Below are 19329 nucleotides of genomic sequence, written 5' to 3'. Positions count from 1 at the left end.
CTCCACCCAGCCCTCTACCTCTACACCCAGCCTCTACCTCTCCACCCAGCCCTCTACCTCTCCACCCACCCCTCTACCTCTCCACCTAGCCCTCTACCCCTCCACCCAGCCCTCTACCTCTCCACCCAGCCCTCTACCCCTCCACCCAGCCCTCTACCTCTCCACCCAGCCCTCTACCCCTCCACCAGCCCTCTACCTCTCCACCAGCTCTCTACCCCTCCACCCAGCCCTCTACCTCTACACCCAGCCTCTACCTCTCCACCCAGCCCTCTACCCCTCCACCCAACCCTCTACCTCTCCACCCAGCCCTCTACCTCTACACCCAGCCCTCTACCTCTCCACCCAGCTCTCTACCCCTCCACCCAGCTCTCTACCCCTCCACCCAGCCCTCTACCTCTCCACCCAGCCCTCTACCTCTACACCCAGCCCTCTACCTCTCCACCCAGCCCTCTCCCTCCACCCAGCCCTCTACCTCTCCACCCAGCTCTCTACCCCTCCACCAGCCCTCTACCTCTACACCCAGCCCTCTACCTCTCCACCCAGCCCTCTACCCCTCCACCCAGCCCTCTACCTATCCACCCAGCCCTCTACCTCTCCACCCAGCTCTCTACCCCTCCACCCAGCCCTCTACCCCTCCACCCAGCCCTCTACCTCTCCACCCAGCCCTCTACCTCTACACCCAGCCCTCTACCTCTCCACCCAGCTCTCTACCCCTCCACCCAGCCCTCTACCCAGCCCTCTACCCCTCCACCCAGCCCTCTACCTCTACACCCAGCCCTCTACCTCTCCACCCAGCTCTCTACCCCTCCACCCAGCCCTCTACCCCTCCACCCAGCCCTCTACCTCTCCACCCAGCCCTCTACCTCTCCACCCAGCTCTCTACCCCTCCACCCAGCTCTCTACCCCTCCACCCAGCCCTCTACCTCTCCACCCAGCCCACTTCTTCTACCCCCTTCCCCTAGACCCCAAAGCAACCCCTAACCCTTAACCCCCTAACCCCATTCCCCTAACCCCTTAACCCCTAATCCCTTAACCCCTTAACCACATTCCCCTAACCCCTAACCCCATTCCCCTAGACCCCAAAACAACCCCTTACCTCTTCCTATGGCACAACTTAATGTAGTGACCGCTCCACCATATTGCCTCCACCTATCCCCACCTTTCAGATCTGCAGACTAGCAAACTATTAGCCTATCAGAAGGCTAGGTGGAGCCATTACTTACGTACAGTAAATGTCAGAATGCTGTAAACATGACAGTTGATTACAGATGGAGTGTTTGTGTCTATAACTTCTCCTCAGGCTCTGGACAAGGCCTACCACAGTGGATACAGAGACGGCCTTCACTTCCTACAAACCAGTGGTGGGTCACGATGTCATGTGATCTCTGCATAGATGAGTTTCTTTATCGTGGGAAGAGATGATGTAATATGACATAGTGACTCCTTATCCAATTGTTTTTTTCTCTCTGTGTCTCTGTCTCTCTCTCCCTCTCTCTGCGTGTCTCTCTCTCTCTCTTTCTCTCACCCTCTCTCTGTGTCGTTCTCTCTCTCTCTCACCCTCTCTCTGTGTCTCTCTCTCTCACCCTCTCTCTGTGTGTCTCTCTCACCCTCTCTCTGTGTCTCTCTCTCTTTCTCTCACCCTCTCTCTCTCTGTCTCTCTCTCTCTCTCTGTCTATCGCTCTCTCTATTTCTCTCTCTCTGTTTCTCTCTCTCTCTGTCTCTCTCTCTTTCCTGTATCCCCCCCCCCACCACCACCAGACCTGGTCCCATGTCTGCCTCTTCTTAACACCCCATCAGAGCCACACTTCTCACCTCCTAATGGATGGACAGATCTGGAGACAGACCTGGAGGAGGAGGAGAAGGAAGAGGGAAAGCAGAAAGAAGAGGAGGAACAGATAGAGAGGAGGCAGATGAAGAGATGGGAGCAAGAGGAGTATGAAGATGATGAAGAGGAGGAGGAAGAAGAATGGGTAGATGAGGTGAATGTGTGGTCCTCCCTGGCAGAGACCAGAGGCAGTCAGAGAAACTGTTCTCTTGAAGGGGGAGATCTACCTTGGCATCTGTCAACCCTGGAGCAGGTCATGTACCTAGCCCTGCCCACCTGGATAAACACAGGTACCGTGCACACACACCCGCACATACACACATACACACTCTCAGCGCCATCAAGCAAATTAAAATGCTGAAACCATCACCCCTACTTTTCTTTACCTAACACTCACACTTGTCTTTTCTTACTCGCGCTGACTTTGCCACCATACATTTTTTCCCCCATAGGGACTTTGAGAAACACTTAAAATAAGGGCTGTGTTTCGTGTAGTCTTACCATGATGTTTTGATAACCGTGTAAATCTCTCTCGGACACGGTGACTTTTATCAATATATTCAGCTCTATTTTACTCTCAGATTCTAATATTTTAATTAGCATCAAAGTAGACATCATACAAAACTACAAATCCCAGCATGCTCATGCACGTCATCTCTAGCTGACACCTTTACTAACAGGTATTGTGTCAATGTAAAACTTGCACAGGACAGTCAACAGAATTTGCCTCGATTCAGCAGTCTCTTCCCAACTATCATTTACATTTTAGTCATTTAGACTTACAGTAGTGAATGCATACATTTCATACATTTTTTTCTCCGTACGGCTCCCCCATGGGAATTGAACACACAACCCTGTCGTTGCAAACACCATGCTCTACCAACTGAGCCACACGGGGCCTGTGGAATATTTTGTTCTTTATGATAGCCACATTAGCAGCTAATTACATTTGGGGGTAAATACACGCGAATATATTGATAAAAGAATATATTGATAAAAGTCACCTTGTCCTAGAGAGATATACATGGTTATCAAAATGTCACGCCAAGGTAAGCCTAAACGAAAAACATCCTTTATATGTTTCTAAAATCCCCCTCGGCGAAAAATGAATGGTGGGAAAATGATTGGAACCATTTCCTTGTTTTACCGCTAGGTTTTATGGGTATTATGACTCATACTCTGGTACTCTATGGAATATTTTTTTTTTTCCTTACTATGACTGTGATAAGCAGTTGTCTCCCTTAGCTACTGTAAGATGGATGAACTAACTGTACGTCGCTCTGGATAAGAGCCTCTGTTAAATGACTAAAATTTAATGTCACTATAAATGATTTGATTTTTACCTTGAGAATACTGAATAGACTGAGAGTGGCCCGGTATAAGGAAGTGTCATGTTATTACGAGCTGTGATTGGTGTTTCAGCGTTGCTATGCAACATCATGGGGTTGCCGTGGACTCACTCCCTACTCCGTGTGATGTCACACCTGCTCCTCCCCTTCACTGTGCTACTCAGCTTCCTGATTGAAAATACACACAGGTAAGACACATGCACACACACACACACACACTAGTGCTGAGCGATTAACCGAAATCTATTGTTATTTGTTTTTTTTAAAGGGGAATTTCACCTTTAAAGGGGAATTTCACCTCAGGGGAAATCGGGGCTTGTTTTCATCATGTCAGAGGCATTTCTAGGACAGTGAGATGTAAAAGCCCAGGAGGAAGTGAGGTCAGGGCTTCACTCGCTGAATGATACACCTTATGATGACTTATGATGACTTGGTAATATGTACATTTTTACGTCGTGCCAAAAAAGCGAATTTAATTGATTTTTTTGTCTAAAAATACAGTTAGTCGTGCTTTGTGGCATTTCGAGAAGGCTCTATGTTATACTGATCACACTATAAGGCTCTACTGATCACACTATAAGGCTCTATGTTATACTGATCACACTATAAGGCTCTACTGATCACACTATAAGGCTCTACTGATCACACTATAAGGCCTTATGATATACTGATCACACTATAAGGCTCTATGTTATACTGATCAGACTATAAGGCTCTACTGATCACACTATAAGGCTCTATGTTATACTGATCACACTATAAGGCACTACTGATCACACTATAAAGCTCTGTGTTATACTGATCACACTATAAGGCTCTACTGATCACACTATAAGGCTCTATGTTATACTGATCACACTATAAGGCTCTACTGATCACACTATAAGGCTCTATGTTATGCTGATCACACTATAAGGCTCTATGTTATACTGATCACACTATAAGGCTCTATGTTATACTGATCACACTATAAGGCTCTATGTGATACTGATCACACCATAAGGCTCTATGTTATACTGATCACACTATAAGGCTCTATGTTAAACTGATCACACTATAAGGCTCTATGTTATACTGATCACACTATAAGGCTCTACTGATCACACTATAAGGCTCTACTGATCACACTATAAGGCTCTATGTTATACTGATCACACTATAAGGCTCTATGTTATACTGATCACACTATAAGGCTCTACTGATCACACTATAAGGCTCTACTGATCACACTATAAGGCTCTATGTTATACTGATCACACTATAAGGCTCTATGTGATACTGATCACACTATAAGGCTCTATGTTATACTGATCACACTATAAGGCTCTACTGATCACACTATAAGGCTCTACTGATCACACTATAAGGCTCTATGTTACACTGATCACACTATAAGGCTCTACTGATCACACTATAAGGCTCTATGTAATACTGATCACACTATAAGGCTCTATGTTATACTGATCACACTATAAGGCTCTACTGATCACACTATACGGCTCTATGTTATACTGATCCCACTATAAGGCTCTATGTTATACTGATCACACTATAAGGCTCTACTGATCACACTATAAGGCTCTATGTTATACTGATCACACTATAAGGCTCTACTGATCACACTATAAGGCTCTATGTCATACTGATCACACTATAAGGCTCTACTGATCACACTATAATGCTCTATGTTATACTGATCACACTATAAGGCCCTACTGATCACACTATAAGGCTCTACTGATAACACTATAAGGCTCTACTGATCACACTATAAGGCTCTATGTTACACTGATCACATTATAAGGCTCTACTGATCACACTATAAGGCTCTATGTAATACTGATCACACTATAAGGCTCTATGTTATAATGATCACACTATAAGGCTCTACTGATCACACTATAAGGCTCTATGTTATACTGATCACACTATAAGGCTCTATGTTATACTGATCACACTATAAGGCTCTACTGATCACACTATAAGGCTCTATGTTATACTGATCACACTATAAGGCTCTATGTTATACTGATCACACTATAAGGCTCTATGTAATACTGATCACACTATAAGGCTCTACTGATCACACTATAAGGCTCTATGTTATACTGATCACACTATAAGGCTCTTTGTTATACTGATCACACTATAAGGCTCTATGTTATACTGATCACACTATAAGGCTCTATGTTATACTGATCACACTATAAGGCTCTATGTTATACTGATAACACTATAAGGCTCTACTGATCACACTATAAGGCTCTATGTTATACTGATCACACTATAAGGCTCAATGTGATACTGATCACACCATAAGGCTCTATGTTATACTGATCACACTATAAGGCTCTATGTTATACTGATCACACTATAAGGCTCTATGTGATACTGATCACACTATAAGGCTCTATGTTATACTGATCACACCATAAGGCTCTATGTTATACTGATCACACCATAAGGCTCTATGTTATACTGATCACACTATAAGGCTCTACTGATCACACTATAAGGCTCTACTGATCACACTATAAGGCTCTATGATATACTGATCACACCATAAGGCTCTATGTTATACTGATCACACCATAAGGCTCTATGTTATACTGATCACACTATAAGGCTCTATGTTATACTGATCACACTATAAGGCTCTATGTTATACTGATCACACCATAAGGCTCTATGTTATACTGATCACACCATAAGGCTCTATGTTATACTGATCACACTATAAGGCTCTACTGATCACACTATAAGGCTCTACTGATCACCCTATTAGGCTCTATGTTATACTGATCACACTATAAGGCTCTACTGATCACACTATAAGGGTCTATGATATACTGATCACACTATAAGGCTCTACTGATCACACTATAAGGCTTTATGTTATACTGATCACACTATAAGGCTCTATGTGATACTGATCACACTATAAGGCTCTATGTGATACTGATCACACCATAAGGCTCTATGTTATACTGATCACACCATAAGGCTCTATGTTATACTGATCACACTATAAGGCTCTATATGATACTGATCACACTATAAGGCTCTATGTTATACTGATCACACCATAAGGCTCTATGTTATACTGATCACACCATAAGGCTCTATGTTATACTGATCACACTATAAGGCTCTACTGATCACACTATAAGGCTCTACTGATCACACTATAAGGCTCTATGATATACTGATCACACCATAAGGCTCTATGTTATACTGATCACACCATAAGGCTCTATGTTATACTGATCACACTATAAGGCTCTATGTTATACTGATCACACTATAAGGCTCTATGTTATACTGATCACACCATAAGGCTCTATGTTATACTGATCACACCATAAGGCTCTATGTTATACTGATCACACTATAAGGCTCTACTGATCACACTATAAGGCTCTACTGATCACCCTATTAGGCTCTATGTTATACTGATCACACTATAAGGCTCTACTGATCACACTATAAGGGTCTATGATATACTGATCACACTATAAGGCTCTACTGATCACACTATAAGGCTTTATGTTATACTGATCACACTATAAGGCTCTATGTGATACTGATCACACTATAAGGCTCTATGTGATACTGATCACACCATAAGGCTCTATGTTATACTGATCACACCATAAGGCTCTATGTTATACTGATCACACTATAAAGCTCTATGTTATACTGATCACACTATAAGGCTCAATGTTATACTGATAACACTATAAGGCTCTATGTTATACTGATCACACCATAATTCTCTATGATATACTGATCACCCTATTAGGCTCTATGTTATACTGATCACACTATAAGGCTCTACTGATCACACTATAAGGCTCTATGTTATACTGATCACCCTATTAGGCTCTATGTTATACTGATCACACTATAAGGCTCTACTGATCACACTATAAGGCTCTATGATATACTGATCACACTATAAGGCTCTATGTTATACTGATCACACCATAAGGCTCTATGTTATACTGATCACCCTATTAGGCTCTATGTTATACTGATCACACTATAAGGCTCTACTGATCACACTATAAGGCTCTATGTTATACTGATCACACTATAAGGCTCTATGTTATACTGATCACACCATAAGGCTCTATGTTATACTGATCACACTATAAGGCTCTATGTTATACTGATCACACTATAAGGCTCTACTGATCACACTATAAGGCTCTATGTTATACTGATCACACTATAAGGCTCTACTGATCACACTATAAGGCTCTATGATATACTGATCACCCTATTAGGCTCTATGTTATACTGATCACACTATAAGGCTCTACTGATCACACTATAAGGCTCTATGATATACTGATCACACTATAAGGCTCTATGTTATACTGATCACACTATAAGGCTCTATGTTATACTGATCACACTATAAGGCTCTATGTTATACTGATCACACTATAAGGCTCTATGTTATACTGATCACACTATAAGGCTCTATGTAATACTGATCACACTATAAGGCTCTATGTTATACTGATCACACTATAAGGCTCTACTGATCACACTATAAGGCTCTACGTTATACTGATCACACTATAAGGCTCTATGTTATACTGATCACACTATAAGGCTCTATGTTATACTGATCACACTATAAGGCTCTATGTTATACTGATCACACTATAAGGCTCTATGATATACTGATCACACTAGAAGGCTCTATGTTATACTGATCACACTATAAGGCTCTATGTTATACTGATCACACTATAAGGCTCTATGTTATACTGATCACACTATAAGGCTCTACTGATCACACTATAAGGCTCTATGTTATACTGATCACACTATAAGGCTCTATGTGATACTGATCACACTATAAGGCTCTATGTTATACTGATCACACTATAAGTGCTCTATGTTATACTGATCACACCATAAGGCTCTATGTTATACTGATCTTTTTTTTTTTACATTTACATTTTAGTCATTTAGCAGACGCTCTTATCCAGAGCGACTTACAGTAGTGAATGCATACATTTCATAATTTTTTAAATATTTTTTTTCCTGTGCTGGCCCCCCGTGGGAATCGAACCCACAACCCTGGCGTTGCAAACACCATGCTCTACCAACTGAGCTACAGGGAAGGCTTGATCACACTATAAGGCTCTATATTATACTGATCACACTAATTAAATAATTGTTCCTGTTTACTAACTATGTACTTAGCTAGGTAACTAGTTAATTAACTAAGGTAGCTAGCTAACTAAATTAGCTAACTAAACAACTACTGGTAGCCATATCTATGACAAAAAAAAAACAGAAAATATTTTTGTATTTTGATTGTAAACCTTTTCTTTTTTTTTAAAGTCATAGATATGGCTAGCCACTAAACAGCTAGCTACAACATTACAACCAGCAACCTAAAGCTAGTTTTACCAGAAAAACCGTTAGCACATGACTCGAGTTGACTAACCAGTTAGTAGCCTGGCGCCTGCTAACTTGTTATGCGCTACGCGTTTGTAACTTGTTAGCAAACGTGTAGGATCAGCAACTGTAAATAATTGTACCAGCTAGCTACGTAAAATAATTGACGAGGGTTGACATTGGTTATGATTATGACCTTGGATGCATTTCAATCACAAAATTATAGGCACGACGCAAAATAAGATTACAAATATATGTACTGGCAAATAACAATATTGCATATCCAGCAAACTAGCTAAGTTTACTAGTAAACGGTGAAGAGAAAAAAAAATATTCTACAATTTTACTGTTGTAAATCTCTAAAAACGGAAGCTGTTTTACTTTAAAACTTTTTTCCCAACCTGATAGACATGGTTGTAGGTAGATACTGTCTGCCCTACATGAGGTTAATTTGTATGTTCTGGGCCCCGCGCAGAACTGTATCCAGTGAACTGTATCTCTCTGTCTCTATCGAGGGATTAGACTTTATCCTGGATTTTAAGATAACAACTCCAGAAAAGCTGAACGGCAGTTTGTACGTGACAACAATCCTCCCTGAACTTTACTGTATGTTTCTACGGTAATCTCATCATGACCACCTCTCCCATCATCTGCTGATAAGTAGTTCTCTTAGCTACAGAATATTACGCCAGATAATGTGATTTAACCAAAGATGTTTGGTGTCCATTTACTGGGAGTTAAATGAGAGGTAGTGTTTGGTGTGGCACAGAGAATTTTTCCACCCACCTTTAGCGATGCCATCTTTGTCCTCGATTCGGGGAAACAGGAGTCTCATAAAATGTCTGCGTCCAGTTGCAGGGGATTCAGTTTGAATTTAGAAAATTGTGGGAATCGAACCCACAACCCTGGCGTTGCAAACACCATGCTCTACCAACTGAGCTACAGGGAATGATCTGTCAAAGTCCATGGTCTAGGGGAGGTTTTACAGACAGTACTTTGAAATGAGGGGTTTTGGTTTGAATTGGGTGTTTGCATGTCACGATAACAGAGGTACAAATCATACAAACACCCAATTCAAACCAACCCACCATAGAATAACCAATTAATGTTTATTCCATGCTGACTGTAAATTGAACTGTCTTAGCCGTACAGCTTGTAAATATTTTCGTCCAATTTACCTTCACCTTGTGCAGAGCTAAGGGGTTTGAAGTGCACGTTAGTGGAATCAGATTCTATACCAGCTACAACACAATACAGAACAACAAAATCATTTAACCACACCACTCATTGTATTGATCTCTATTAGACTGGCTAGTTAAGCATAACTAACGTGGACATTTCAATATTGTCAGCTTGCTGTTAGCTTACTAGCATCACTAAATCGACAGCGAGATTGCTAGTTAGCCAGCTGAGACTGGCTGAGAACCAACCATATATAATTTAAACACATTCATCATTGCTACCAACACACAAACAGAGCTAGCTATATCGACAACGACAATTTGTTTTTTTAGAGTGTTTTCCAGACAAGAGTGGAATAGATGGCTACCACATTGAGCTAATCTTATTTGCTTAACATTAGCTAGTTTTCATTAGCTAACGTCAGTCAAAGATAGAACCAACATAGAACCCTGTGGCTCAGTTTGTACAGCATGGTGTGTGCAACGCCAGGGTTGTGGGTTTGATTCCCACGAGGAGCCAGTACAAAACAAAAAAAATGCCTGAAATTAAAAAATGAAATGTATGTATTCACTACTGTAAGTCGCTCTGGATAAGAGCGTCTGCTAAATGACTAAAATGTAAATGTTTACTCTGCTGAAGGTAGCTTCCAGTCTAGCAGTGACTACAGGCCAAATTGATTGACGGTGTGTGTATATCAAAAGATAGATATGATTTTAACTGATAACTATATGCCATTGGCAGAGCCATGGTGAAATCCACCTTTAAACAAGTAATTGACCTATGTCTAAATGATTTGAATTGCATTTTGTTCAGGCTTTTTTTTCTGTGAGCGCAATGTGCATAAAATAAGAATTTCTTCTTAACTGACTTGCCTAGTTAAAAAAAGGTAAAAGAAAATATATATATATATTGCACAGTTTCTCTAGAGAGAAATCAGATCCAGACTGAACTGTGTGATGTAGTAGGGAGTTGTAGTTTCTCTAGAGAGAAATCAGATCCAGACTGAACTGTGTGATGTAGTAGGGAGTTGTGGTTTCTCTAGAGATAAATGAGATTCAGTCTGAACTGTGTGATGTAGTAGGGAGTTGTGGTTTCTCTAGAGATAAATGAGATTCAGTCTGAACTGTGTGATGTAGTAGGGAGTTGTAGTTTCTCTAGAGATAAATCAGATCCAGCCTGAACTGTGATGTAGTAGGGAGTTGTAGTTTCCAACAGGCCAGTATTCTACATAGTGAAGAAAACATGGTAATTAAATACAATGACCATATTCCATTGCTGTCCTACTTCGCCGGTCTGTCTTTCTTTCATGCCTGATACTGAAGAGACGGAAGAATGCGTGATTGTGAGGGGATGTGGAGAGCAGCTGTTGCTTCACCAGGTATCTCTACCTGAAAATACATGATCTAAGTAATTAGTTGGTATTCAGCAGTCATAAAATTATACCTTATAGAACTATTCAAATAGTGATTTTGTCAGACAGCAGCTCTATAGAGATGTGATGATGACTTGGAATGAAATTATAATGTCATTAAATAAAACAAATGTAATATACACAATAACTGAAATATTTGATTGAACACTAGAACCACCTGGCCTTTCAGCCTATAAATACCCACTAGAGAACATTGCAGGGCCGTCTCCTTTACCATATGCATCAGATTGCTTATCAACCTGAAAGGTGCAGCAAAAGTAAGCACTAACGCTTGATAAATAGTGACTAAACGATTATAAAGGATTCAACGCATGAAGAAAGATTTGTGGAAATATATCAATACAGAAAAATTAAAAAATAAAGTGATTTATTTATTTAGAGTCAAGGATATGTTTTGTATAATTCTACAAACACGAAGCCTACAGACAGTTTTCGTTTCCCTTCCAATAAAAACGTTCCATTTCATCAACTTTATCTATTGATTCGATTAGTAATATTGTTGTAGTAATTGATTAGTAATATTGTTGTAGTAATTGATTAGTAATAGAGTTGTAGATTAGTAATAGAGTTATAGTAATTGATTAGTAATAGAGTTATAGTAATTGATTAGTAATAGAGTTATAGATTATTAATAGAGTTTACATTTAAGTCATTTAGCAGACGCTCTTACCCAGAGCGACTTACAAATTGGTGCATTCACCTTATGATATCCAGTGGAACAACCACTTTACAATAGTGCATCTAAATCTTTTAGGGGGGGGGGTTAGAAGGATTACTTTATCCTATCCCAGGTATTCCAGAGGTGGGGTTTCAGGTGTCTCCGGAAGGTGGTGATTGACTCCGCTGTCCTGGCGTCGTGAGGGAGCTTGTTCCACCATTGGGGTGCCAGAGCAGCGAACAGTTTTGACTGGGCTGAGCGGGAACTGTGCTTCCTCAGAGGTAGGGGGGCCAGTAGGCCAGAGGTGGATGAGCGCAGTGCCCTCGTTTGGGTGTAGGGCCTGATCAGAGCCTGAAGGTACGGAGGTGCCGTTCCCCTCACGGCTCCGTAGGGAAGCACCATGGTCTTGTAGCGGATGCGAGCTTCAACTGGAAGCCAGTGGAGAGAGCGGAGGAGCGGGGTGACGTGAGAGAACTTGGGAAGGTTGAACACCAGACGGGCTGCGGCGTTCTGGATGAGTTGTAGGGGTTTAATGGCACGCAGGGAGCCCAGCCAACAGCGAGTTGCAGTAATCCAGACGGGAGATGACAAGTGCCTGGATTAGGACCTGCGCCGCTTCCTGTGTGAGGCAGGGTCGTACTCTGCGAATGTTGTAGAGCATGAACCTACAGGATCGGGTCACCGCCTTGATGTTAGTGGAGAACGACAGGGTGTTGTCCAGGGTCACGCCAAGGTTCTTAGCACTCTGGGAGGAGGACACAATGGAGTTATAGATTAGTAATAGAGTTATAGATTAGTAATGGAGTTATAGATTGGTAATATAGTTATAGATTAGTAATGGAGTTATAGATTAGTAATATAGTTATAGATTAATAATATAGTTATAGATTAGTAATATACTTATAGGTTAGTAATAGTTATAGGTTAGTAATAGAGTTATAGATTAGTAATAGTTATAGATTAGTAATAGTTATAGATTATTAATAGTTATAGATTAGTAATATAGTTATAGATTAGTAATAGTTATAGATTAGTAATAGAGTTATTGATTAGTAATAGAGTTATTGATTAGTAATAGAGTTATAGATAAGTAATAGAGTTATAGATTAGTAATAGAGTTATAGATTAGTAATAGTTATAGATTAGTAATAGTTATAGATTACTAACAGTTATAGATTAGTAACAGTTATAGTAATTGATTAGTAATATTGTTATACTAATTGATTAGTAATAGTTATAGTAATTGATTAGTAATAGAGTTATAGATAAGTAATAGAGTTATTTATTAGTAATAGAGTTATAGATTAGTAATAGTTATAGTAATTGATTAGTAATAGAGTTATAGATTAGTAATAGAGTTATAGATTAGTAATAGAGTTATAGATTAGTAATAGAGTTATTTATTAGTAATAGATTTATAGATTAGTAATAGAGTTATAGATTAGTAATAGAGTTATAGATTAGTAATAGTTATAGATTAGTAATAGAGTTATTGATTAGTAATAGAGTTATTGATTAGTAATAGAGTTATAGATAAGTAATAGAGTTATAGATTAGTAATAGAGTTATAGATTAGTAATAGTTATAGATTAGTAATAGTTATAGATTAGTAACAGTTATAGATTAGTAGCAGTTATAGTTATTTATTAGTAATAGAGTTATAGATAAGTAATAGAGTTATAGATAAGTAATAGAGTTATAGATAAGTAATAGAGTTATAGATTAGTAATAGAGTTATTTATTAGTAATAGAGTTATAGATTAGTAATAGAGTTATAGATAAGTAATAGAGTTATAGATTAGTAATAGAGTTATAGATTAGTAATAGAGTTATTTATTAGTAATAGAGTTATAGATTAGTAATAGAGTTATAGATTAGTATTAGATTTATAGTTATAGATTAGTAATAGTGTTATAGATTAGTAATAGAGTTATAGATTAGTAATAGAGTTATAGATTAGTAATAGAGTTATAGATTAGTAATAGATTTATAGATTAGTAATAGTTATAGTAATTTATTAGTAATAGAGTTATAGATTAGTAATAGAGTTATAGATTAGTAATAGAGTTATAGATTAGTAATAGTTATAGTAATTGATTAGTAATAGAGTTATAGATTAGTAATAGAGTTATAGATTAGTAATAGATTTATAGATTAGTAATAGATTTATAGATTAGTAATAGAGTTATTTATTAGTAATAGAGTTATAGATTAGTAATAGAGTTATAGATAAGTAATAGAGTTATAGATTAGTAATAGAGTTATAGATTAGTAATAGACTTATTTATTAGTAATAGAGTTATTTATTAGTAATAGTTATAGATTAGTAATAGAGTTATAGATAAGTAATAGAGTTATAGATTAGTAATAGAGTTATAGATTAGTAATAGAGTTATAGATTAGTAATAGATTTATAGATTAGTAATAGAGTTATACATTAGTAATAGAGTTATAGATTAGTAATAGATTTATAGATTAGTAATAGAGTTATTGATTAGTAATAGAGTTATTTATTAGTAATAGAGTTATAGATTAGTAATAGAGTTATTTATTAGTAATAGAGTTATAGATTAGTAATGGAGTTATAGATTAGTAATAGAGTTATAGATTAGTAATAGATTTATAGATTAGTAATAGAGTTATAGATTAGTAATAGAGTTATAGATTAGTAATAGAGTTATTTATTAGTAATAGTTATAGATTAGTAATAGAGTTATTTATTAGTAATAGTTATAGATTAGTAATAGTTATAGTAATTTATTAGTAATAGAGTTATAGATTAGTAATAGAGTTATAGATTAGTAATAGAGTTATAGATTAGTAATAGAGTTATAGATTAGTAATAGATTTATAGATTAGTAATAGAGTTATAGATTAGTAATAGAGTTATAGATTAGTAATAGAGTTATAGATTAGTAATAGATTTATAGATTAGCAATAGAGTTATAGATTAGTAATAGAGTTATAGGTTAGTAATAGAGTTATTGATTAGTAATAGAGTTATAGATTAGTAATAGATTTATAGATTAGTAATAGATTTATAGTTATAGATTAGTAATAGAGTTATTTATTAGTAATAGAGTTATAGATTAGTAATAGAGTTATTGATTAGTAATAGAGTTATTTATTAGTAATAGTTATAGATTAGTAATAGAGTTATAGATTAGTAATATAGTTATAGATTAGTAATAGAGTTATTTATTAGTAATAGAGTTATAGATTAGTAATAGATTTATGGTAATTGATTAGTAATATTGTTATACTAATTGATTAGTAATAGTTATAGTAATTGATTAGTAATAGAGTTATAGATTAGTAATAGATTTATAGTAATTGATTAGTAATAGTTATAGTAAGTGATTAGTAATAGATTTATAGTAATTGATTAGTAATAGATTTATAGATTAGTAATAGATTTATAGTAATTGATTAGTAATAGAGTTATAGATTAGTAATAGAGTTATAGTAATTGATTAGTAATATATTTATAGATTAGTAATAGAGTTATAGTAATTGATTAGTAATAGATTTATAGATTAGTAATAGTTATAGTAATTGATTAGTAATAGATTTATAGATTAGTAATAGAGTTATAGATTAGTAATAGAGTTATAGATTAGTAATAGAGTAATTGATTAGTAATAGTTATAGATTAGTAATAGATTTATAGATTAGTAATGGAGTTATTTATTAGTAATAGAGTTATAGATTAGTAATAGATTTATAGTAATTGATTAGTAATATTGTTATACTAATTGATTAGTAATAGTTATAGTAATTGATTAGTAATAGAGTTATAGATAAGTAATAGAGTTATTGATTAGTAATAGAGTTATAGATTAGTAATAGAGTTATAGATTAGTAATAGATTTATAGTAATTGGCTACAGCTTCTTTTGACAAAGTAGATGTAAATATATATATATAAAATAACCAGCCAGGTCACAGGTCAAATGATTTGCTCTATTCCTCATCAAAAGCTCCAGTGGATGAACAATCGTAAAGGATGAATTGCATAAATAAATATAATATTTTAATTGTAAGTTTATGTTAGTAGTTTTTGCTTAGTAGCCAGGGCAATGCTGGTGAGAGAGTGACCATCTGCTGAATGCAGGGACACCAGAGATATTCTTGGAAAAAGGGACATTTGGAAATAGAGCTGCACCTCTTGAGTTATTTAACCAATGTGAGGAGAGAGAGACGTCATTCATTCAGTGAGGAGAGAGAGAGAGAGACGTCATTCATTCAGTGAGGAGAGAGAGACGTCATTCATTCAGTGAGGAGAGAGAGAGAGACGTCATTCATTCAGTGAGGAGAGAGAGAGAGACGTCATTCATTCAGTGAGGAGAGAGAGAGAGACGTCATTCATTCAGTGAGGAGAGAGAGACGTCATTCATTCAGTGAGGAGAGAGAGAGAGAAACGTCATTCATTCAGTGAGGAGAGAGAGAGAGACGTCATTCATTCAGTGAGGAGAGAGAGAGAGACGTCATTCATTCAGTGAGGAGAGAGAGACGTCATTCATTCAGTGAGGAGAGAGAGAGAGAGACGTCATTCATTCAGTGAAGAGAGAGAGACTCATTCATTCAGTGAGGAGAAAGAGAGAGGTCATTCATTCAGTGAGGAGAGAGAGAGACGTCATTCATTCAGTGAGGAGAGAGAGAGAGAGACGTCATTCATTCAGTGAGGAGAGAGAGAGAGACGTCATTCATTCAGTGAGGAGAGAGAGAGACGTCATTCATTCAGTGAGGAGAGAGAGAGAGACTCATTAGTGCCTGTCTGTATACTAACATCCTACAGCACATTGTCTTGGTTGGTTAAGTCAGGAATTGTTTTGACAATAACTGCGCTAAATACTTGTCTGTTTGTGATGTCGAAATTGTGACAAATGAGCAGTGTAAAATACAAACATTTAGGAAGTGTCTCTCTCTCTCTCTCTCTCTCTCTCTCTCTCTCTCTCTCTCTCTCTCTCAGGATGGGAGTTTTAGGGTTCTGGCTGTGGCAGGATCTACGCCAGATCACCTTTTATTTAATGGACATCCTGGTCTCCAGCCTCCGCAGAAACCTACAGGACAGGTACAAGACAGACAGAGAGAGACACACACACACACACACACACACACACACACACACACACACACACACACACACACACACACACACACACACACACACACACACACACACACACACACACACACACACACACACACACACACACACACTAGGGATTCATATTTGAGTCTGCGTCAGAGCCCAATGTACAGTTTGCACATACTGTATGTATATATCTGGTGTGTGTGTGTGTGTGTGTGTGTGGTGTATGTTCTCAGGGTACTTCCTCCTCTCTTCCTGCCCATGATGACAGAGGTGCGGGCGGAGTACGAGGGTCTGGGAAAGACCCCCCAGGGACAGCTGTGTTCCACCCTCCGCCTCCACCTCTCCTCCCTCACCTCTTTCTCATCCCCCTCTCCGTCCTCTCCTCCCTCACCAGACTCCAACCAGTACACGATCTTACTCCGCTTGGATCTGGAGCAAGCGGGAATGTAGAGAGGGAGGGAGAGGAGGAGGTGGAGACGACCCCCACCATACCTCTCTATCCTGGGCTGAAAGAGGGGAGGATGAAGAAAGAGAGACCTTGGTTGAACTCTGAAGCACCCCATCCTAATAAAACAAACCTTGGTTGAACCCTGAGTCACCCCATCCTAATAAAACAAACCTTGGTTGAACCCTGAGTCACCCCATCCTAATAAAACAGACCTTGATTGAACCCCGAGGCACCCCATCCTAATAAAACAGACCTTGGTTGAACCCTGAGGCACCCCATCCTAATAAAACAGACCTTGGTTGAACCCCGAGGCATCCCATCCTAATAAAACAGACCTTGGTTGAACCCCGAGTCATCCCATCGTAATAAAACAGACCTTGGTTGAACCCTGAGTCACCCCATCCTAATATAACAGACCTTGGTTGAACCCCCCTTGAAGGCACAACCTTCAGAAATCAGAATTAAAAAAAACAATCTGTTTGAGCAGACTAAAATAGTTGTCTACTGACCAAAATATTCAAGGCCAAGCATTAAGCTTCCTAGTCTCGAAACAGTTTGCGTATATAATAAGATGTCATATCGTTTCAGTGCTCAGAATAGTTTTTGTTGTTGAGGCTTGTCAAAATTCGGTAGCCGAAGTGTACGCGCCCCTTCGTTGGTTATTAGCCAACAGCAGGGATTCTTCAGTGAAGTGTGTCTTGTCGTTCAACGACAGACGATTAATTTTCATGCACATTTTTCACTTGAGAAATACTGCACCGACATCTTAGTTAGATGTAGAATTGTGTGACTAAGATCTTCTCTGCAATAAAAACGTCAAAATTAATTACAGATTAAAAAAATATATATATATATTTTAGATTAATTTAGACTATTTTGAGGAAGTGTACTGGCTGCTTTTTTCTCGTTCTGCTAGGAACAAACCAAACCTACTGTATGTATGCAGACTCCTTGAGTCAATGTCAGCCTAGTCGACTCCCAGGGGTCAAGGAGTCGAGGGAATCGACTCTTTTTTGTAGTCGACTCCCAGTGGTCAAGGAGTCGAGGGAATCAACACTTTTGGAGTCGACTCCCAGTGGTCAAGGAGTCGAGGGAATCAACTCTTTTGGAGTCGACTCCCAGTGGTCAAGGAGTTGAGGGAATCAACTCTTTTAGAGTCGACTCCCAGCGGTCAAGGAGTCGAGGGAATCAACTCTTTTGGAGTCGACTCTCAGTGGTCAAGGAGTCGAGGGAATCAACTCTTTTGGAGTCGACTCTCCACCACTATTATCAACTGCCCCAGTGTATTGCCAACTTTTTCAGTCACAATTTGCTTTTTTTCATGTAATTATTTGCATGATATTGATAAAATGAAGGTAGGCCGGAAAAATAATATAGGAGCTAGCTATTGTTTAGGTAATGTTGCCTGACGTCAGCATCCAGCTAACTAATTAGCTAACTTAGCTAGTAAGTTAGCTTGTATTTGGGGAGGATGCAGACAATTTGTTTAGCATTGCTACCTAGCTCTGTATAATATGAATGGCACTGTATAATAACGTTGCTGTTGTATTCGTATGAGAGGGGTAAACGTTCATTTTTGCGACGCTGAAATTACTTGATGAAGCAAATGTTGTAAGCTAACGTTAGCTAGCTAGCTAGCAGTTGAGTGTATAGATGAGAAAATAAACCATTGAAACGTCTGCACATGCTTGTGAATTATTGTCTTATTCAAGAGTGTAATATGGTTTTGTTGCACTAACACAACAGTGAATACTTAGTTGTGTCCTTTTACAGCATATGTTGTGATAATTGTATTGTTTTCTCTATAACCCAATTCGTTCATATGCCACCGCGATATACAATAAGGCCCGGAGAACATTATATTATTTCTTCTCCCTGACGAAGGCCATGCAGCCGAAACGCGTCGGATTTTTAGAA

General features: G+C 38.3%; 1 protein-coding gene across 2 annotated transcripts in view; it reads left to right on the top strand.

The window, feature by feature from the left end:
- Positions 1–19095, top strand: part of LOC115165257 (patatin-like phospholipase domain-containing protein 2) — a 29711-nt gene extending 10616 nt beyond the window's left edge. The window contains exons 5-9 of one of the 2 annotated variants that reach the window (XM_029718259.1): positions 1301–1361; positions 1759–2115; positions 3248–3362; positions 16839–16940; positions 17198–19095. In XM_029718259.1, the coding sequence (XP_029574119.1) occupies positions 1301–1361; positions 1759–2115; positions 3248–3362; positions 16839–16940; positions 17198–17414 (852 nt within the window). In that variant the 3' untranslated portion in view covers positions 17415–19095. The remainder of the gene's footprint in view (positions 1–1300; positions 1362–1758; positions 2116–3247; positions 3363–16838; positions 16941–17197) is intronic. The other variant, XM_029718260.1, reaches the window with a different exon arrangement.
- Positions 19096–19329: the final 234 nt, after the last annotated feature.

This window comes from Salmo trutta, chromosome 28 (genome assembly GCF_901001165.1).
Source record: "Salmo trutta chromosome 28, fSalTru1.1, whole genome shotgun sequence".
In the NCBI taxonomy this organism is placed as follows: domain Eukaryota; kingdom Metazoa; phylum Chordata; class Actinopteri; order Salmoniformes; family Salmonidae; genus Salmo; species Salmo trutta.
Note: the sequence above shows the minus strand (reverse complement) of the source record. Positions and strands in the feature narration are given on the sequence as shown.